Here is a 20097-nt window from a genome sequence, read left to right as displayed (position 1 = left end):
GACAGCTCTGCTCAGGAGCTCCCACTGCTGGTTGGCACGACTGAGCCCGGTGAGGTGCCACTCGAGACGGGGGGGTGGGTGCTGGCGGTGCCGGTCCTACCTGCGCCAGGTGGACACTGACTTGGTCCTCGTTCGTCACGCTGTGGAGCACAGTGGGTTGTCACCAGACCAGCGGCCTGTTCAAATTCCACCGTGGCAGTTTGGTCTACCCGTGGAACTGGGGGGGGGGGGGGGCTTTGAAACAATTCGGAAGTCCAGGCCTGTTGCCGATTATAACGACCACGGAACCGCAATGCTGTTTGGAAAGCTCACGTCGGCTCCCTCCAGGGAAGGAAACTGGGCGGCGCGGTGGCACGCGGTTAGCAACCCTGCCTCACTGCGCCAGGAATCCAGGTTCGATTCCGGCCTCTGGTGACCATCTGTATGGAATTTGCACCTTCTCCCCGTGTCTGTGCGTGGGTTTCCTCCAGTTTCCTCCCACAGTCCGAAGATGTGCAGGTTAGGTGGGGTTACGGGGTTTGGAGAGGAGAGTGGGCCTAGGTTTCGGTGAGTTGGCACAGACTTGAGGGGCCGAATGGTCTCCTCTTGGGCTTTTGCTGTCTCCCGTCCCGCCCCGGTGTGGTTAACTTTAAATTTTATTTTATAAATTTTGAATATCCAGTTTTCTTTCCAATTAAGGGGCAATTTTAGCGTGGCCAATCATCCTATTCTGCACATCCTTTTGGGTTGTGGGGTTGAAACCCATGCAGATACGGGGAGAATGTGCAAACTCCACACGGACAGTGACCCGGGTCCTCGGCACCGTGAGGCAGCAGTGCTAACCGCTGCGCCACCGTGCCACCCGCTGGTGTGGTTAACTCTTAACCGCCTGGCAAATTGCTCGGCTGTAACAATCGCCGGTTTATGCAGAGTGCCGCCAACTCCAGGCAGCTGGGGACGGGCCGCAAACGTCTGCGACGCCCATGTCCGAGAATGAGCATGCCAGAGAACTATTGTATCTTTGATGTTGTTGTATTTTTTTGTCTGTGTGAGGTGCCAAAGGCAAGTTGGGGGTGGCAGGCGTTCTTTCTCATTCTCTCTTTCTTTCTCTCTCTCTCTCTCCCTCTCTCTTTCTCTCTTTCTCTGTGTCTGTTTCCTGTTCTGCCAACTTTCCACCTGGGACAGTCCTGGCGTACGGGCCCTACGGTAGGCTGGATTTACCTTCTTCTCTTTGTTACTGTGAATTGCGCTTTCACGTAGCCGTTCGTCAGTCCAGAAGTAAAACACTCGAACACGTCAGTAAGGAATATTCGTTTATTCACGGCCGGGACAAATCTCTAAGTAGTCGGGGAACCACCTTCGAGAAGTGCCAAAGTCCCAGAGTACGGACTGTCCCTTTATACAATCACAGCTTAGGAGTGGTCCCCTTAATTTCCTAGATACACCAATGATTTGGCAAGGATCCAGAACATGTACTTATATGGAATTATTATCCTGAGGTAGGGTGGTGACTATGACATAATCATTAGCACGGTTCACTAATACTGCTGCTGCTAATGGTTTTCTTATCCTATCCGGCCATCAGGTCCAACTTCCTTATCTCCTTCCCTCTCGTGCTCCTGAGTCAGCTCTTTCACATTCCAATGTCCATTGTCTCGGTTGACAAGGTTTTACACACTCATCTTTGCTGTCTCTGCACTAACAGATACAGAGTTCTGTTCTCATTTCATTCCCTCAACCCTTTAACATCCTTTTACTGGATGATCACAGATATATTTCAGAACCTTAATATTACGTACAGACAGCAAGGTTAAAACAAGACAATAAATGTAATCCACTTCCACATTACCAAGGGGCTTTTCACAGTAACTTCATACTTGTGGCAATAAAAGATTATTATTAAGTTTGATCTGTACTCGGCGAATGCGCTGCCCTATCGTCCGAATTTCCTTCGCTCCCTGGTGGGAGGGTTGGCACCGCATGTTTGAGTCGGAAGAGAGAAAGACTTGCGTTTATATAGCGCCTTTCGCGACCTCAGGGCCGGTCCGCAGCTCTTCACTCCCGCTGAATGACTGTCTGCAGTGTGGTCACTGTTGTAATGCAGGGCATGTGGCCAGAGTTTCTGCACAGCAAGCTCCCACAAACGGCCGGACAATCTGTTTTAGTAACCTCCACTGGGTGAATAAATATCAGCCAGGACACCAAGAGGAACTCCCGCCCTGTTCTCTGAAAGGGTGCCATGTCATCCGCCCGTCTGCCTCTGAGGACAGTGGGGTCCCCGGTGTAACATCTCATCTGAGAGATGCCACCTGTATTGAGTTCAGGCAATGAGAGCCAGGAGTGGCTCAAAAATCTCTACAATGCTTCTCTGACCCATGGTTTTGATCTGTGCATAATGTGTGCACGTGCGTACACTCCCTTGCTCCCTCGCGCATGTGTATACATTCACTCATGCAGTCACTCAAGAGCGAGTTTGCCGACATGCAGTCCGTCACGCGGGCACTCGCCCACGCACAGTCCATCACGCGGGCACTCGCCCACGCGCAGTCCGTCACGTGCGCACTCGCCCACGCGCAGTCCGTCACGTGCGCACTCGCCCACGCGCAGTCGTCACGCGCGCACTCGCCCACGCGCAGTCCGTCACGCGCGCACTCGCCCACGCGCAGTCCGTCACGCGGGCACTCGCCCACGCGCAGTCCGTCACGTGCGCACTCGCCCACGCGCAGTCCGTCACGTGCGCACTCGCCCACGCGCAGTCGTCACGCGCGCACTCGCCCACGCGCAGTCCGTCACGCGCGCACTCGCCCACGCGCAGTCCGTCACGCGCGCACTCGCCCACGCGCAGTCCGTCACGCTCGCACTCGCCCACGCGCAGTCCGTCACGCGCGCACTCGCCCACGCGCAGTCCGTCACGCGCGCACTCGCCCACGCGCAGTCCGTCACGCGCGCACTCGCCCATGCGCAGTCCGTCGCGCGCACTCGCCCACGCACAGTCCGTCACGTGCCCACGCGCAGTCCGTCACGCGCACACTCGCCCACACACACACTCCTTCACTTATACTGGCGCACACGCACTCCCTCGTGCGGGCGCTCGCACACACTCTCGCACACACTCTCGCGCATGCATTCCTTCACATATGGCCTGTTCATTTGACTTATTAATAAGATTAATTTGTGGGGAGGGGGGGAATTTATTGACTCACTTTTAGAATGGGGTGTCAGGAAATATATTGTGGGTACAAATTGGATCCAAAACAGATTAATCCAGTTACTTCTCTGTCTGTGCGCGAACAGACACCCTTCCCGGCGCTGGGACCGTATAAAGTACGGTGATAAATATAGCAGCAGAATCGCGCATGGCGAGACCCCAAGCACTGCTCCGAGCTTCTGGAGTGATCGGTTGATGGGTAAATGTCAGTTAAGACGCTGAGGAGCATGGCTCCTGCTGTTTGTAGTGCCTGGGGGATAATTTACACCCACCGGGGCGTGTTGAACGACATTTCTGACAGTGCAGCACTCCCTCCGAACCGCACTGACACGCCAGGCTGCATTAGCTGTGCGGGAGGCTGGCCTAAGCTGGCTCAATGTTGTGAACCTTGTAGGTTGCATCTAACGGCAGCATGCACAGCGATGTGAGTGTTACGCAAACTTGTTGATTGCGGATTGCTGGGGCTGATCATTGTGTCAAAATTATTGGCAACTCACTACTGTCATAACATACACCAGTATATCATGGTGCAGACACACACTGATGGACACACACACGGACCAATCAACACGTGCAAACACCGCAGCCAATCACCAGTTAGAATACACACACTATAAAGGCAGAGGGCACTACGGTTCCTGCTCATTCTGGGTGCTGCCTCTGAGTTTAACAAGAACTCATCCAGCCCAGCACAGACTCACCCCACGTGCTGAGAGAATCAACTGGTTCGGACCAGGCTTAGGTCTCTAGTTTTAAGTTAGCATCACTTAGACCCACAGTCATCGTGTGTTAGTTAGTTAGAAGTTAGTTAATAAAATTGAGTTGAACCTTCATCGGTGTTGGAAGTGTCTGTTCATCTCTCAAGTCTACATTAGCCAACACTTCAGCTAATTTCTCCCCAACTATTCACGGTACTGGTTTGAAAAATGGGACACTTTTTTTGGGGGGGGGGTTGGATATGAAAATAATACTTGTGAAATAATCACACAGCATCACATTTTACAACAAGGATTAGGCCACGTGTCCAAGCTCTCTACTGTCCAGTTAAATCATTCCAGAATTTCTATTTATTAACAGAAGATATTTGTCAAATATTTATCCATCCTCGCACTAAAACGGCGACAGTACAAGGTACAGTGACTGAGGGGAGCTCCGTGAATAGACCTAGTAATAACAAAAGGAATAAAACTGGAGATGTTAAGATTCAAAACAGAGGTAAAAAAACCAACATAAGTGTACTTTACCTGAATGCTCGTAGTATTCGGAATAAAGTAAATGAGTTGATGGCACAAATCATCGTAAATGACTATGATTTAGTGGCCATTACTGAAACATGGTTAAAGGATGGTCACGACTGGGAGTTAAATATCCGAGGGTATCAAACTATTCGGAAGGACAGAGTGGATGGTAAGGGAGGTGGTGTTGCTCTGTTATTTAAGGATGACATGTGGGCAATAGTAAGGGATGACATTGGTGCTATGGAGGATAAGGTTGAATCCATTTGGGTGGAAATCAGGAATAGTAAGGCGAAAAAGTCACTGATAGGAGTAGTCTATCGGCCACCAAATAGTAACGTTATGGTGGGGCAGGCAATAAACAAAGAAATAACTGATGCATGTAGAAATGGTACAGCAGTTATCATGGGGGATTTTAATCTACATGTCGATTGGTTTAACCAGGTCGGTCAAGGCAACCTTGAGGAGGAGTTTATAGAATGTATCCGCGATAGTTTCCTAGAACAGTATGTAATGGAACCTACGAGGGAACAAGCGGTCCTAGATCTTGTCCTGTGTAATGAGACAGGATTGATTCATGATCTCATAGTTAGGGATCCTCTCGGAAGGAGCGATCACAATATGGTGGAATTTAAAATACAGATGGAGGGTGAGAAAGTAAAATCAAATACTAGTGTTTTGTGTTTAAACAAAGGAGATTACAAGGGGATGAGAGAAGAACTAGCTAAGGTAGACTGGGAGCTAAGACTTTATGGTGGAATAGTTGAGGAACAGTGGAGAACCTTCCAAGCGATTTTTCACAGTGCTCAGCAAAGGTTTATACCAACAAAAAGGAAGGACGGAAGAAAGAGGGAAAATCGACCGTGGATATCTAAGGAAATAAGGGAGAGTATCAAATTGAAGGAAAAAGCATATAAAGTGGCAAAGATTGCTGGGAGATTAGAGGACTGGGAAATCTTTAGGGGGCAACAGAAAGCTACTAAAAAAGCTATAAAGAAGAGTAAGATAGAGTATGAGAGTAAACTTGCTCAGAATATAAAAACAGACAGTAAAAGTTTTTACAAATATATAAGACAAAAAAGAGTGGCTAAGGTAAATATTGGTCCTTTAGAGGATGAGAAGGGAGTTTTAATAATGGGAAATGAGGAAATGGCTGAGGAACTGAACAGGTTTTTTGGGTCGGTCTTCACAGTGGAAGACACAAATAACATGCCAGCGACTGATAGAAATGAGGCTATGACAGGTGAGGACCTTGAGAGGATTGTTATCACTAAGGAGGGAGTGATGGGCAAGCTAATGGGGCTAAAGGTAGACAAGTCTCCTGGCCCTGATGGAATGCATCCCAGAGTGCTAAAAGAGATGGCTAGGGAAATTGCAGATGCACTAGTGATAATTTACCGAAATTCACTAGACTCTGGGGTGGTCCCGGTGGATTGGAAATTAGAAAACGTGACGCCACTGTTTAAAAAAGGAGGTAGGCAGAAAGCAGCAAATTATAGGCCAGTGAGCTTAACTTCGTTAGTAGGGAAGATGCTGGAATCTACCATCAAGGAAGAAATTGCGAGGCATCTGGATAGAAATTGTCCCATTGGGCAGACGCAGCATGGGTTCGTAAAGGGCAGGTCATGCCTAACTAATTTAGTGGAATTTTTTGAGGACATTACCAGTGCAGTAGATAACGGGGAGCCGATGGATGTGGTATATCTGGATTTCCAGAAAGCCTTTGACAAGGTGCCACACAAAAGGTTGCTGCATAAGATAAAGATGCATGGCATTAAGGGTAAAGTAGTAGCATGGATAGAGGATTGGTTAATTAATAGAAAGCAAAGAGTTGGGATAAATGGGTGTTTCTCTGGTTGGCAATCAGTAGCTAGTGGTGTCCCTCAGGGATCCGTGTTGGGCCCACAATTGTTCACAATTTACATAGATGATTTGGAGTTGGGGACCCAGGGCAATGTGTCCAAGTTTGCAGATGACACTAAGATGAGTGGTAAAGCGAAAAGTGCAGAGGATACTGGAGGTCTGCAGAGGGATTTGGATAGGTTAAGTGAATGGGCTTGGGTCTGGCAGATGGAATACAATGTTGACAAATGTGAGGTTATCCATTTTGGTAGGAATAACAGCAAACGGGATTATTATTTAAACGATAAAATATTAAAGCATGCCGCTGTTCAGAGAGACTTGGGTGTGCTAGGGCATGAGTCACAGAAGGTTGGTTTACAAGTGCAACAGGTGATTAAGAAGGCAAATGGAATTTTGTCCTTCATTGCTAGAGGGATGGAGTTTAAGACTAGGGAGGTTATGTTGCAATTGTATAAGGTGTTAGTGCGGCCACACCTGGAGTATTGTGTTCAGTTTTGGTCTCCTTACTTGAGAAAGGACGTACTGGCGCTGGAGGGTGTGCAGAGGAGATTCACTAGGTTAATCCCAGAGCTGAAGGGGTTGGATTATGAGGAGAGGTTGAGTAGACTGGGACTGTACTCGTTGGAATTTAGAAGGATGAGGGGGGATCTTATAGAAACATTTAAAATTATGAAGGGGATAGATGCGGGCAGGTTGTTTCCACTGGCGGGTGACAGCAGAACTAGGGGACATAGCCTCAAAATAAGGGGAAGTAGATTTAGGACTGAGTTTAGGAGGAACGTCTTCACCCAAAGGGTTGTGAATCTATGGAATTCCTTGCCCAGTGAAGCAGTTGAGGCTCCTTCATTACATGTTTTTAAGGTAAAGATAGATAGTTTTTTGAAGAATAAAGGGATTAAGGGTTATGGTGTTCGGGCCGGAAAGTGGAGCTGAGTCCACAAAAGATCAGCCATGATCTAATTGAATGGCAGAGCAGGCTCGAGGGGCCAGATGGCCTAGTCCTGCTCCTAGTTCTTATGTTCTTATATTACGAATAATTGAGGTTTTGAGTACGGGAGCAGGGATGTCTTGCTGCAATTATACAGGGCCTTGGTGAGGCCACACCTGGAGTATTGTGTGCAGTTTTGGTCTCCTTATCTGAGGAAGGATGTTCTTCCTCTCGAGGGAGTGCAGAGAAGGATTACCAGACTGATTCCAGGGATGGCGGGACTGACGTATGAGGAGAGATTGAATCGGTTCGGATTGTATTCGCTGGAGTTCAGAAGAATGAGGGGGGGTCTCATAGAATCCTATAAAATTCTAACAGGACTGGACAGGGTAGATGCAGGAAGGACGTTCCCGATGGTGGGGGTGTCCAGAACCAGGGGTCACAGTCTGAGGATACGGGGGAGACCTTTTAGGACGGAGATGAGGAGAAATTTCTTCACCCAGAGAATGGTCGGCCTGTGCAATTTGTTACCACAGGAAGTAGTTGAGACATTGTCTGTTTTCAAGAAGCAGTTAGATAGAGCACTTGGGGCCAAGGGGATCAAAGGATACGGGGGGAATGCAGGATAAGGCTATTGAGTTGGACGATTAGCCATGGTCTTATTGAATGGCGGAGCAGTTTCGAAGGGCCGAATGGCCTCCTTTTTTGTCACCTGATCTAAGGGGCGGCACAGTGGTCAACACTGCTGCCTCACAGCGCCAGGGACCCGGGTGTGTGGAGTTTGCACCTTCTCCCCGTGTCTGCGTGGGTTTCCTCTGGGTGCTCTGGTCTCCCCCCGCCCAGAGATGTGCCGGTTAGGTGGATTGGCCACGCTAAAATGCCCCTTCGTGTTCCTTGGGTTAGGTGGGGTTATGGGACAGGATGGGGGAGTGGGCCGAGGTTGGGTGGTCTTTCGATGGACCGAATGGCCTCCTTCTGCACTACAGGGAGCCCATGGCCTCCGTGTCAACCAACGCTGATTTAAAGCACCTCAGGATTAACTAAATTGAAGGCGCTATATAAATGCAAGTTGATGTTCCAACAGCCCACCACCTGACCTCCTGACCTCTGCACTTGCTTCTTTCCCGAACGATCTTAAATTTAACGTCTTCCGTTTGCTGGCACCCTTGACCGTCTTTTCCCAGTCTCTCTCTCTCACTCGAGCAACAACACCGCCGACCTCCTCGTCACCTATTTTGTTCGTCTCGCCACTTAAGTTCTCATCGGCCACCGGGCGTGGGATTCTCTTTGAAAATTGCTCACTGTTTAAAAATAATGAGGGGGTCGCCCATTTAGGATGGAGTGGAAGAGAATTATCTCCCGAGGGATGTGACACTTTGGAATTCCCGCCCTCGAAGGCAGTCGCGCCTTTGACTGTCTTAAAGGCAGAGGTAGATAGAATAGGTGGATGAAAGGTTATCGGCGGTGGTGTGGTTGGGGGTGGGGGGGGGAAATGTGCAGGTTTCAGTCAGATCAGCCATGAACCCATTGACCGGGGGAGTGGGCTCGAGGGGCCGAGTGGCCCAGACCCTCTCCCATGTCGTACGCTCATTTTTCCAGAGCCTCGGGGTTAATTGCGGCACTCGTGCCAGACAAGAAAAGGCTTTCGTCGCCACCTTCCGCTGAGGCTCCTAAATGTTAACGTGTTGCCTCATCTCAAACCACAGCTCAGTGCAGACGAGGCCAGGAACGCAAACCCTCTCAAAACGCCACGCTTACTGGCACTGATGTGGCAATCTCCTGCGGACTGATCCCCAAAATAAAAGATAAGATGTGGAAATCGGTGCCCTTCCCAGCGTTGCACAATGCGCCTTTGGCCTGCTCTGCTCAGTTGGGAGGCTAGGTCACCTCTGACCTAGGAAGTACCTGATGTCTTCGTTCGTGTGTGCGTGTGATGTGGCCGACCCTAACCCGGGGGGGCCACATGCGGCCCACCTGGGTTCCGAGTGCGGCCCCACGAGACATTTTGTTGACCGTTGCCCGCGCGCAGGGTCGCCACATTCCGCGGATTTCCATCCGTGTCGTTTTTTTCCCTAACGGCCTAACTGAATCTGATTCGTACATAGAGAGGGCGAGTGAGGTGAGCAGCGAGGGTGGTGCAGTGGTTAGCACTGCTGCTTCATGGCGCCGAGGCCCCAGGTTTGGTCCCGGCTCTGGGTCACTGTCTGTGTGGAGTTTACACATTCTCCCCGTGTCAGCGTGGGTCTCGCCCTCGCAACCCAAAGATATGCAGGGTAGGTGGATTGGCCACACTAAATTGTCCCTTAATTGGAAAAAAAAGGCAGCACGGTAGCATGGTGGTTAGCATAAATGCTTCACAGCTCCAGGGTCCCAGGTTCGATTCCCGGCTGGGTCACTGTCTGTGTGGAGTCTGCACGTCCTCCCCCTGTGTGCGTGGGTTTCCTCCGGGTGCTCCGGTTTCCTCCCACAGTCCAAAGATGTGCGGGTTAGGTGGATTGGCCATGCTAAATTGCCCGTAGTGGCCTCAAAAGTAAGGTTAAGGGGGGGTTGTTGGGTTACGGGTATAGGGTGGATACGTGGGTTTGAGGAGGGTGATCATTGCTCGGCACAACATCGAGGGCCGAAGGGCCTGTTCTGTGCTGTACTGTTCTATGTTCTATGGAGACTATAAATTTCTAACAAAAAAAAGTGAGGTGCGTGCTGATTGCTCACACCATTGTGGGAGCCGTGCGTCCCTGTGTCCAAAATGTAAATATTCCTTTTTTTTTACCATTTGAAGTCGGCGACAGCTCTATTAATATATAAGTGATTATGGTTAATCTTATTCATGGGATCAGGGTTAGTGAACGAGCCTCGATTTCAATCTTGCGGCCCCCTGAGATGAAGGAGGGCCTCTCATGCGGCCTACTCACCAGCCTCGGTTGCCCAGCGCTGCTCTTAGCTGTCCTCTGAAATGCCCGCGCGGGCCATTCTGTTCAAGGGCAATTAGGGGTGGGCAACAAAGACGGGTGGTACCAGTGGCTCCCACATCATGCCAAAGAAAACATCTTAAAAATGTATAATTTGCACACGTGATAAAATCTGTGTATTAAATTTATGCATCGATAGAAAAAAAAAATCAATATTTAAAATAGATCCATCTCTGAATTATTGGGACTTTTGGACCTTTTTAAACTTATGATTTTGCCGGTAAAGTCACCTTTAACCGTTAACTGAAATGCGTTGAATTAAGACAGTTTGTTTTTTTCAGCTATCGATTTTCATGATTTTAAAGCACATTTGGAATAATTTCCCATTTCGGTTAAGTTAGAATCAATAACAATCACCATTTCTCACATCAGAGGCAGTATCTAGAACCATGATGTAAATATACCACTCGAGCAGTTCGATTCGGAGCACCAGGATGGTTTTTTTTTGTTTAAATAGTAATTTGAAACGGGGGAACAAGTTTAAACTTTTGAGGAGAGATTGCGCATATTAGGCCGGTTAAGGGTGACCTTCAAGATATTAACGGGAAAGACAGGATAGGATCATAAGACATGGGAGCAGAATTAGGCCACTCGGCCCATCGAATCTGCTCCGCCATTCAATCATGGCTAATATTTTTATCATCCCCATATCCCCTGATCCCTTGATTAATCAAGAACCTATCTATCTCTGTCTTAAAGACACTCCGCGATTTGGCCTCCACAGCCTTCTGCGGCAAAGTGTTCCACAGATTCACCACCCTCTGGCTGAAGAAATTCCCCCTCATCTCTGTTTTGAAAGTGTCCCTTTAGTCTGAGATTGTGTCCTCTGCTTCTAGTTTTTCCTACAAGTGGAAACATCCTCTCCACCTCCACTCTATCCAGGCCTCGCAGTATCCTGTACGTTTCAATAAGATCCCTCTCTCATCCTTCTAAACTCCAACGAGTACAGACCCTGAGTCCTCAACCACTCCTCATACGACAAGCTCTTAATTCCAGGGATCATTCTTGCGAACCCCCTCTGGAACCTTTCCAAGGCCGGCACCCCCTTCATTAGATATGGGGCCCAAAACTGCTCACAATACTCCAAACAGGCCTGACCAGAGCCTTGTATAGCCTTAGAAAGATAAACTCTTTCCGCTGGTTGGAGATTCTAGACCTAAGGGGCACAGTCTGAAAATTTGGGCCAGATTGTTCAGGAGGGGTGTTAGGAAGAGCTTCTTCACTCAAAGGTTGGTAGAGATTTGGAACTCTCTCTCCCACAAATGATGCTGGATCAGTTGTTAAATTTAAATCTGAGATAGGTCGATGTTTGTTAAGCAAAGATATGAAGGGATACGGGCCCAAAGGCAGGTGTATGGAGTTAGGCCATGTTCTCATTGAATGGTGGAGCAGGGTAGAGGGGCTGAATGGTGGAGCAGGCTCGAGGGGCTGAATGGCCCACTTCTGCTCCTAATGATGAGCTTTACAATCCCCGCAATAAAAAGATGGCTCTTAATTTTTGTTTCAGGTTTATTTTGCATGCTGGTAAGATTCGCTGGGAGAAAGTTGAGAGTTTCGACTGAGAGTCGCAGGTTGTAGAGGTGGCAGGAGGTGGCCTGTGGCGGGACCTTCTGGTCCCGGGGTTGTCGGCGGGGGTTTCCTATTAAAGGCACCCCTCCATCGCCATGATGCCCATCGGCGGGCCTGGAAGATCCCACTGGCGTGACCCACCGGGACGTTCCGGCCCTGTTTTAGGTTCACGTTACCGTGGTTGTCCAGTGATCTGCCAATGTCTGGTGGACAAATTGTATGGGAGTTGGAGGAAGAACTTGCACTTGGAAGGATTGGCCACAGGCCATGTTTAACAACTCTTTCTCCCCCCCCCCCCCTGCTGTGGAGATATGCATCACTGTAAATACACAAGAGGTTAATGCAAATACACTAAGACTAAACACTAGAGGGAACACCAGAGACATCATGACATGCAGACATACAGCTAATGAACACACTGTATAAGACACGACCAATGGGCAGTCAAGACACCCAGAGGTGACACTACCACAAGGGGGCATTACACAACCCATATAAAAGGACAGAGCACACATGCTCTTTCTCTTTCCACAGGCGACAGGGGCAGATCAGGAAGCATCACACCCACCGCATGGCTTAGAGCAGACTGGTTAGTTAGAGTGAGTTACTATAGTAAGATTAGCAGGAGAGTCAAACTCAAGTAGGAGAAATGTTAACTATTCAATAAATGTGTTAAACCTATCTCCAAGTCTGAACCTTCCTTTGTCAGAGCGTACATCAAGGAAGCAGCTTATGCTACATCTTCTACCGTTCCCCACACTCACCCCCTCATTCGCTTTCTGTACTACAGCTGAGGGGGTGACCTAATCGAGGTGTGCAAAATTGAGGGGCTTAGACGGGGTAGGCAGGAAAGACTTGTTTCCTTTAGCCGAGGGGGGCCAATTATCGAGGCAAAGGTGATTGGCAGAAAGGTTAAGAGGGGACGCGAGGAGGAAAGAAACCAGCGGGGCGGCGGGCGGCTGGAATTCGTGGCCTAGGTTGATGGTTCAGGCCGAAACACTCGACTCCTTTAAGAAGATGCCTGCATCCGAGGTGATGTAACCTGCAAGGCTGGGGGGGGGGGGGGGGGGGGGGCAGGTGCTGGAAAGTGGGATTAAAATGTGCGGCTAATTTCTGTTTCGGGCCGGCACAGACACAATGGGCTGAATGGCCTCTTTCCGCTTCGTAACTTTTCTGTGGTTCTTGAACGAATCGGTGACGTTGACTGCCGGTCTGATGTTTGACGGGTTTTTTTTCTCCCCCCCCACCCCCCCCCCCACCTCCCTTCCTGGACAGGCCGCTGCGCGCCCATGAAGAGCATCTCGAGCAGCCTGAAGGAGACCATGAACCCGCACGACATCGTCCAAGACGCCATCCACAACTTCTCGCCGGCCTACCAGCAGTACACCCAGCAGTCGACCCTGGAGCACGGCACCCCCTGGCGGAACGGGCACATCGTCTCGCGGACGCACAGCTCCTCCAGCATCCGCGACACGGAGAAGACCCTCCTCCTGAGCTCGGACGACGAGTTCTGAGCGGCGGGCTGGGGGGAGGGTGGGGTGAGGGGGAGAATCGGCCGGCGCGACGGACCTCGACTGGGGCCCGGCCTGAGGAAAATTGGGTCTTCTCCGCGAGAGGAGGGCGGGGGTGTGACACCCGCCTGAGAACTGCGCCAGTTTTCTGAGGCGACCGTTTCCCCGACCCCCCCCCGGCCCCCCCCACTTTCAGTCAGGGCGGGTTCAAAATAAACGAGATATCGTTAGAAATCTGTATAAAAATACCCCATAAACCGAAGGAGATCCGTTTTTTGCCTTTTTAAAATTTGATTTTAGCCCAGCGTTTTGCAGTAAGTTACATTCCGTTATCAAGGCGCCTTGATCAATTGTTGCCTGGGTGAAGCATATCGATCAATAGAGGCCTACTTGACATTGTTTTAAAGGTGCGATTTTTAAATGTTTTGTTTTGCGGGGGGGAGGGAGGGGAATTGTGTCGCGGGGTAATCTACAGTGTAACTGGAACAAGCACTGCCTCTAAACCGGCCCTTGTGAAGGCCATGGGTACACACAGACTCGACGTTGGAAATTGCAGGAACATTAACAGCGAGGCTACCTCTGGATTCACGGCTGCCTCCATGTCAGTAGCTTCCAATCAGCACTGAGACTGTCGAGGGATGGGTTTTGTAATTTTTTTTTTCAGTAGTAGAGAGGTCAGTGCTGCTCCCCCCCCCCCTCCTCCCCAATGGAAACCTCTCTGCCCCCTTACTTTCCACCACCCCTTTGTGAACCCACCTCACCCGGAAAAGGGCTTTAACTGGAATCTTTTTCAGTACTTCCGCCTTGAGTGTCGAGCGCCCCTGCAGATATCAGGGGTCTGGCTCCGCTTCCACAAGCATCTTCGGAACAATGGCCTTCTCTTCACCCCCCCCCCCCCCCCCCTCTTCCCTCCCTTGGGTTGCCCCGCCGCGTCATCCCCTTCCCCACCACGTGGCCCTTGCACCATGGTTCCGCCTGTAAAAAGTCTGGAAGGGCGTGACCATGGTGCAAGGCCCGTCCCGCTTCCTCAAGACCTATCGTGGGATGAGCTGCCGTGACTGCCTGTCCTGCCATTTTCCAATTTGTACGGGTGGTCAACCCGTGTCTTTTAATCATACCCGTGTAGCGTTTTCTCATTTAGAGGTTCTATTTATTGACGGAAAGTGTTTAATTTGTAGGTAAGTACTGGATTTTAATGTATTTTTTTCTCTCTCTCTCTCTCTCTCTGGACTCGCCTGTGATGGTTCAATTATATTAGCCAATGCGGAACACTTGGCGAGCAAGTCATTTTAACTGAACTGCTGACTGACCGTTGAGCGAAATATCTGACAGGGGGGGCAACCTCCAGATCTCCACCCTGCTTCCTGCTTGGGAGAGCTGAATTAAAATTGCCCCCTTAACCTGAATTTTTCTGACTCTTATTTAGGGCCATTCTGGAGCCATTGTTGTTTTCCGAGACCAGTCCCACTGGTTCCTCACGGGCCAGGAGCTGAACCTGGGCCTTTTGTATGACGCACACATCTCCACCTCAAGCCGGTTAGTGTCTTGAACACGAGAGCTGTTGTCGGGGCCAACATGACGATTCTATTTTCCCTCAAGGTTCCAGGCCTAACTCGAGAGTATTGCCTTTCAATACTCTGGAATCAATCTAATACCAATTTGATTATCATCCCAAGGATAACATTTGCTGTAGAGACTTCACCTGCACAGATAACCTGGTGTAAAATTTTAATTTTTAAAAATAAATTTAGAGTACCCAATTAGTTTTTCTTTCCTATTAATGGGGAATTTAGCGTGGCCAATCCACCTAGCCTGCTTATCTTTGGGTTGTGGGGGTGAAACCCACGCAGACACGCGGAGACTGTGCAAGCTCCACACGGACAGTGACCCAGGGCCGGGATTTGAACCCAGGTCCTCAGCGCCAGAGTCCCAGTGCCAACCACTGCGCCACGTGCCGCCCAACCTGGTGCAACATCGACAGGAGACTTCAACCCAGGTTGCTTGGCTCCGTTGGCTGGACGGCCGGTTCGGGATGCAGAGCGAGGCGAACAGCGCGAGTTCAGTTCCCGTACCGGCTGAGGTGATTCATGAAGGCCCCGCCCTCTCAACTTTTGCCCCTCGTCTGAGGTGTGGTGACCCTCGGGTTAAACCACCACCGGTCAGTTCTACCCCCCACTTCCCCCCCCCAAAAGGGGAAAGCAGCCTATGGTCATCTGGGTCAATGGTGGCTTTACTTAAATATCAGAACCTTGGGTTCTTAACAACTGGAAAGCTAATTATACCAGCCAGGGTGCCAATGGAAAGATGTCAGTGATGGTCCGTTGGCCTGTTTTTTTACTTACGGTGGTGACTTCACTGCTTGACATCAGTAAGTGCAGGGTGTTAGGTTAGTTTAGGAGGGTGCTGTGGTATCTGGTTGCCATCAATGCCAATTGGCACCAAAGGGTGAGTCACCCAGTGGTGGTGGCGACATCCCTCTGGCCCCCAAAACCGGGAAACCAGATTGTTCGCATTTTTTTTTCTCTTTCTGTGGAGAATGAAGTGAATTTCAAAATTATTCTGCATACTCGCCTACTGGCATTAGAAGCGAGCGGGTGTTGCATTTTTTTTTAGCTGTTATCTCGACAAGCTGTCTGCTGAATGTTCGAAACAAATCCTTCAAAGGATTGCTCGCTGACCCTGCAGGTGTGAACAGAGAGCTCGGGCTGGATCCTTCCATCCGCGTGTTTCTCCGCGCCTTTCGCTGGCGGTGAGATTCCGTCGGCAGGAACGTTGAATCCCGACGGCCCTTGTTTCTGACTGTTTGCTTGTTTCTCTGGTTGCGTTCCCCATTCACTCAGTGTACTGGGTTGAGTTCTAATTACTGTGTCGTTTTCCATTGCCTGACGAAAGTTACTAGTCATCTCAATATTACACATACACGGTGCCAGTTTGTGTTCTGCGTGTAGGCCTACAGATTTTCATACCTTCAAACCCTTTTCTTCAGCAGTGATCAAGTCCTTCCATTCCGGGAAGGTGTGTGTGTGGACCCTGCCTTACCTGCCACCTCTCCCTCCCCAACCCCATTTCCCAACGCCCTTTCTGAAACTTGCGTCAAAGGTTTGAGCCCCTTCTCTGGCCTTCCGGAGAGCTTGGCCCGAGGCACTCTGGGCATGGGGCCCCACCGCTCCAGTCTGTTTTCTCGCTGGACTAAGATGGCCCTCGCATCCTGCCTCCGGGAATAAGTTCCTTTAATGCTCCCACCTCAGTTGAGGCCAGCTTTCGACAATGAGGTCAACTGGAGACTCCTTCTCCTCCCTGCTTACATCTCGCACCTTATTGGCTGGCTTAGACCTTTGGCCCCCAACCTTATGGATCCAGCGCTGTTCACCCACACTGTAATGTGGCTAGGCTGAAAGAGGACATGTTGGTGCATAACCCGTTAAATTACAGTTATCACCGGTGAATTCAATACCTCCTCTTAATTGAAGAAAAATTCAGCCAATCCATGATCGAAAAAAGGAACATTTTCTTCATTGTTGGGAGATCGTTTGTTTTTGCTGAAAAACTATAGAGGTGCGTTGCCCTCATCTGCTTGTTTGAACAAGGACATTTTCTTAACCTATCCCAAGACACAAGCCAACTTTGGAATACATTTTCAGATTGACTGCAAAAGGAAATAACACACTTGCCCTGGGATGAATCAGTCCAATATTCTGTTTGCGTAGGTTGGTCACCCAGTTTTGATCTTTTAATTGGATTTTGTACAATTCCAATGGCTCCCCTGGCCAAGTTTCATTATTTTTTTTTGTTTGAGCTGAGGGAAGAGGAGAATTTTGATTGCCTGATTTTCCTGGGAGCGGGGCCAAAGCGGGTTAGGAATGTGGGCCTTGAACCGACCCAAGCTACTGAAGGCAAGGCCTCAACTGTCCCTTCGGCTAATTGTTATCCCCCCCTCTCCCCCACCCACCACACTAAACCCTTCCATTTACAATGCCAGCCACGCCATTGAGGTGTCCTGGGAAGTCTGCGTAAAACTTTGGGAGCCTTTCACACACCGGTTGGTGAGATATTCGACAAAGCCTTCTCCTAAATTAGCGCGTTTCGGGTTTCTTCCAGCGTTGGCAGCTTAGAATATGTGTTTTTAAGACCACCTGATTTTTTTTTCTCCCTTCCCCATTCTTCTCTCCATATCCATTTAAATTCCTTTTATGGAAAAATATATTCCTCAAGATCTCTTCCTCGGTTTTGGCTATTTGGGTTGGAACCAGTTAGCTGAGGATCCCTCTTGTCCTTGACCTAGCTGTGCTTTTCGAGCAACTTGTGTGACGATATTTTTTTCGTCTTTTCTTTTTTTAAATGGCTAAACCGGTCAAATTGCGAGACACCAGGACAGCACGGTGGCACAGTGGGTTAGCACTGCTGCCTCAGGGCGCCAAGATCCCGGGTTCGATCCCGGCTCTGGGTCACTCTCCGTGTGGAGTTTGCACATTCTCCCCGTGTTTGCGTGGGTTTCGCCCACACAAGCCCAAAGATGTGCAGGGGAGGTGGATTGGCCACGCTGAATTGCCCCTTAATTGGAAAAAATGAATTGGGTACACTAAATTTATATTTTTAAAAAAATTGCGAGACCCCCACCTCCTCGGGCTTCGCTCAAGATCCTTCAAGGCAATCGCCCCTTTTTTTCTCTCAGGTGGCTGGAGACGAGGGGGGGAGGGGGGGGGGGGCTCCATTCGGTTGGCAGAGGGGGGGGGGGGGGGGAGGGAAGGGGGGGGGGGGATGTGAGTGAGAGCTCATATTTATGAGGTTGTGGTGTAATATTGTACATAATATACATATATATTGAAATAATGTATGATATAAAGATCTCAGATGACAGAAACTCCTAGTTTTGTATCTTTAGCCACCATTTGTGTACATGAATTCAAGGAAGCTGCTTCTATTTTGGTTCTCGTGATGTTTTCTCCTCGATGAAAGTTAATAAAGATCTTATATAGATTGGCACGTCGGGTTGTCCGCTACACTTTTGTGACTGGGGAATTTATTTGGGTGGGGGGAGGTGGGTGGGGGGGGGGGGGGGGGGGGGGGGGCTGGGTGCTTTCTATTTGGTCTCATTTTCTTTGGTACATTCAAAGTTGAACACGGCGGAGACACTCCTTGGGTCGGAGTTCGAACCAACGCTTACTCAAAGGTTGGTAAGAGAGGCTCTCTCTGCTTGACTACTTTCTAATTTTGCCATTCTCTTCATGTTTCAGCAGGAGGGGCAGGATTTGAGACATCCTCCCTCTCTCCGTCCCTCCTGGGGTACCCAACTGTGATTAAATGTATTCCTGGAGGTTCCATCGACCGGCTCCAACCATTAGCCGGCCCGTTGTGGCGCGCGAGCTGCTTTACGCCAATCGGAAAGCAGGAAGACCCGTTGCCCAATTGGATGATGTACGACTGTCAGTCATGCGCGCCTTTTTAACCCACACTTTTCCCACATTTCTCGGTCTGGTAAAAGGGAAACGTTCCAAGGAAATTGAAATCAGAAAACATTTTTTAATGTCCCGCTGATTTATCTCCAGGGTCCCCCGCGCACGGAGGTGTCCTGGAGGGTGGTCTTCAATTCCGGGAGACTCCCAGGGCCGATCCTGGAGGGTTGGCAACCTTACCCACCCCCCCGCCCCCCCAATCGGCAATCGCACTCCGCTCCCCACCCCCACCCCACCCAGGCTCTAGTCCTCCCATCACATTCTCTCTCTCCCCTCACATTCTCTGCCTCCTCTCACATTCTCTCTCTCTCCTCTCACATTCTCTCTCTCTCCCCTCACATTCTCTCTCTCCCCTCACATTCTCTCTCTCCCCTCACATTCTCTCTCTCCTCTCACATTCTCTCTCTCCTCTCACATTCTCTCTCTCTCCCCTCATTTTCTCTCTCCCCTCACATTCTCTCCCTCTCCCCTCACATTCTCTCTCTCCCCTCACATTCTCTCTCTCCCCTCACATTCTCTCTCTCTCTATCCTCACATTCTCTCTCTTCCCCTCACATTCTCTCTCTCCCCTCACATTCTCTCTCTCCCCTCACATTCTCTCTCTATCCTCACATTCTCTCTCTCCCCTCACATTCTCTCTCTCTCCCCTCACATTCTCTCTCTCCCCTCACATTCTCTCTCTATCCTCACATTCTCTCTCTTCCCCTCACATTCCCTCTCTCCCCTCACATTCTCTCTCTATCCTCACATTCTCTCTTCCCCTCACATTCTCTCTCTCCCCTCACATTCTCTCTCTCTCCTCTCACATTCTCTCTCTTCCCCTCACATTCTCTCTCTTCCCCTCACATTCTCTCTATCCTCATATTCTCTCTCTATCCTCACATTCTCTCTCTCTATCCTCACATTCTCTCTCTATCCTCACATTCTCTCTCTCGCTCCCCTCACATTCTCTCTCTATCCTCACATTCTCTCTCTCTCTCCCCTCACATTCTCTCTCTCTCCCCTCACATTCTCTCTCTATCCTCACATTCTCTCTCTCCCCTCACATTCTCTCTCTCTCTATCCTCACATTCTCTCTCTTCCCCTCACATTCTCTCTCTCCCCTCACATTCTCTCTCTCCCCTCACATTCTCTCTCTATCCTCACATTCTCTCTCTTCCCCTCACATTCTCTCTCTTCCCCTCACATTCTCTCTCTCTCCTCTCATTCTCTCTCTCCTCTCACATTCTCTCTCTTCCCCTCATTCTCTCTCTTCCCCTCACATTCTCTCTCTATCCTCATATTCTCACTCTATCCTCACATTCTCTCTCTCTATCCTCACACTCTCTCTCTAGCCTCACATTCTCTCTCTCCCCCCTCACATTCTCTCTCTATCCTCACAT

General features: G+C 49.7%; 1 protein-coding gene across 1 annotated transcript in view; it reads left to right on the top strand.

Moving 5' to 3' along the window:
- Positions 1 to 17949, top strand: part of tmem184ba (transmembrane protein 184ba) — a 35400-nt gene extending 17451 nt beyond the window's left edge. The window contains exons 7-8 of the mRNA XM_038783969.1: positions 1165 to 1185; positions 13027 to 17949. Of these exons, the coding sequence (XP_038639897.1) occupies positions 1165 to 1185; positions 13027 to 13265 (260 nt within the window). The 3' untranslated portion in view covers positions 13266 to 17949. The remainder of the gene's footprint in view (positions 1 to 1164; positions 1186 to 13026) is intronic.
- Positions 17950 to 20097: the final 2148 nt, after the last annotated feature.

This window comes from Scyliorhinus canicula, chromosome 23 (genome assembly GCF_902713615.1).
Source record: "Scyliorhinus canicula chromosome 23, sScyCan1.1, whole genome shotgun sequence".
Taxonomy (NCBI): domain Eukaryota; kingdom Metazoa; phylum Chordata; class Chondrichthyes; order Carcharhiniformes; family Scyliorhinidae; genus Scyliorhinus; species Scyliorhinus canicula.
This window is presented reverse-complemented; position numbering and strand designations above follow the sequence as displayed.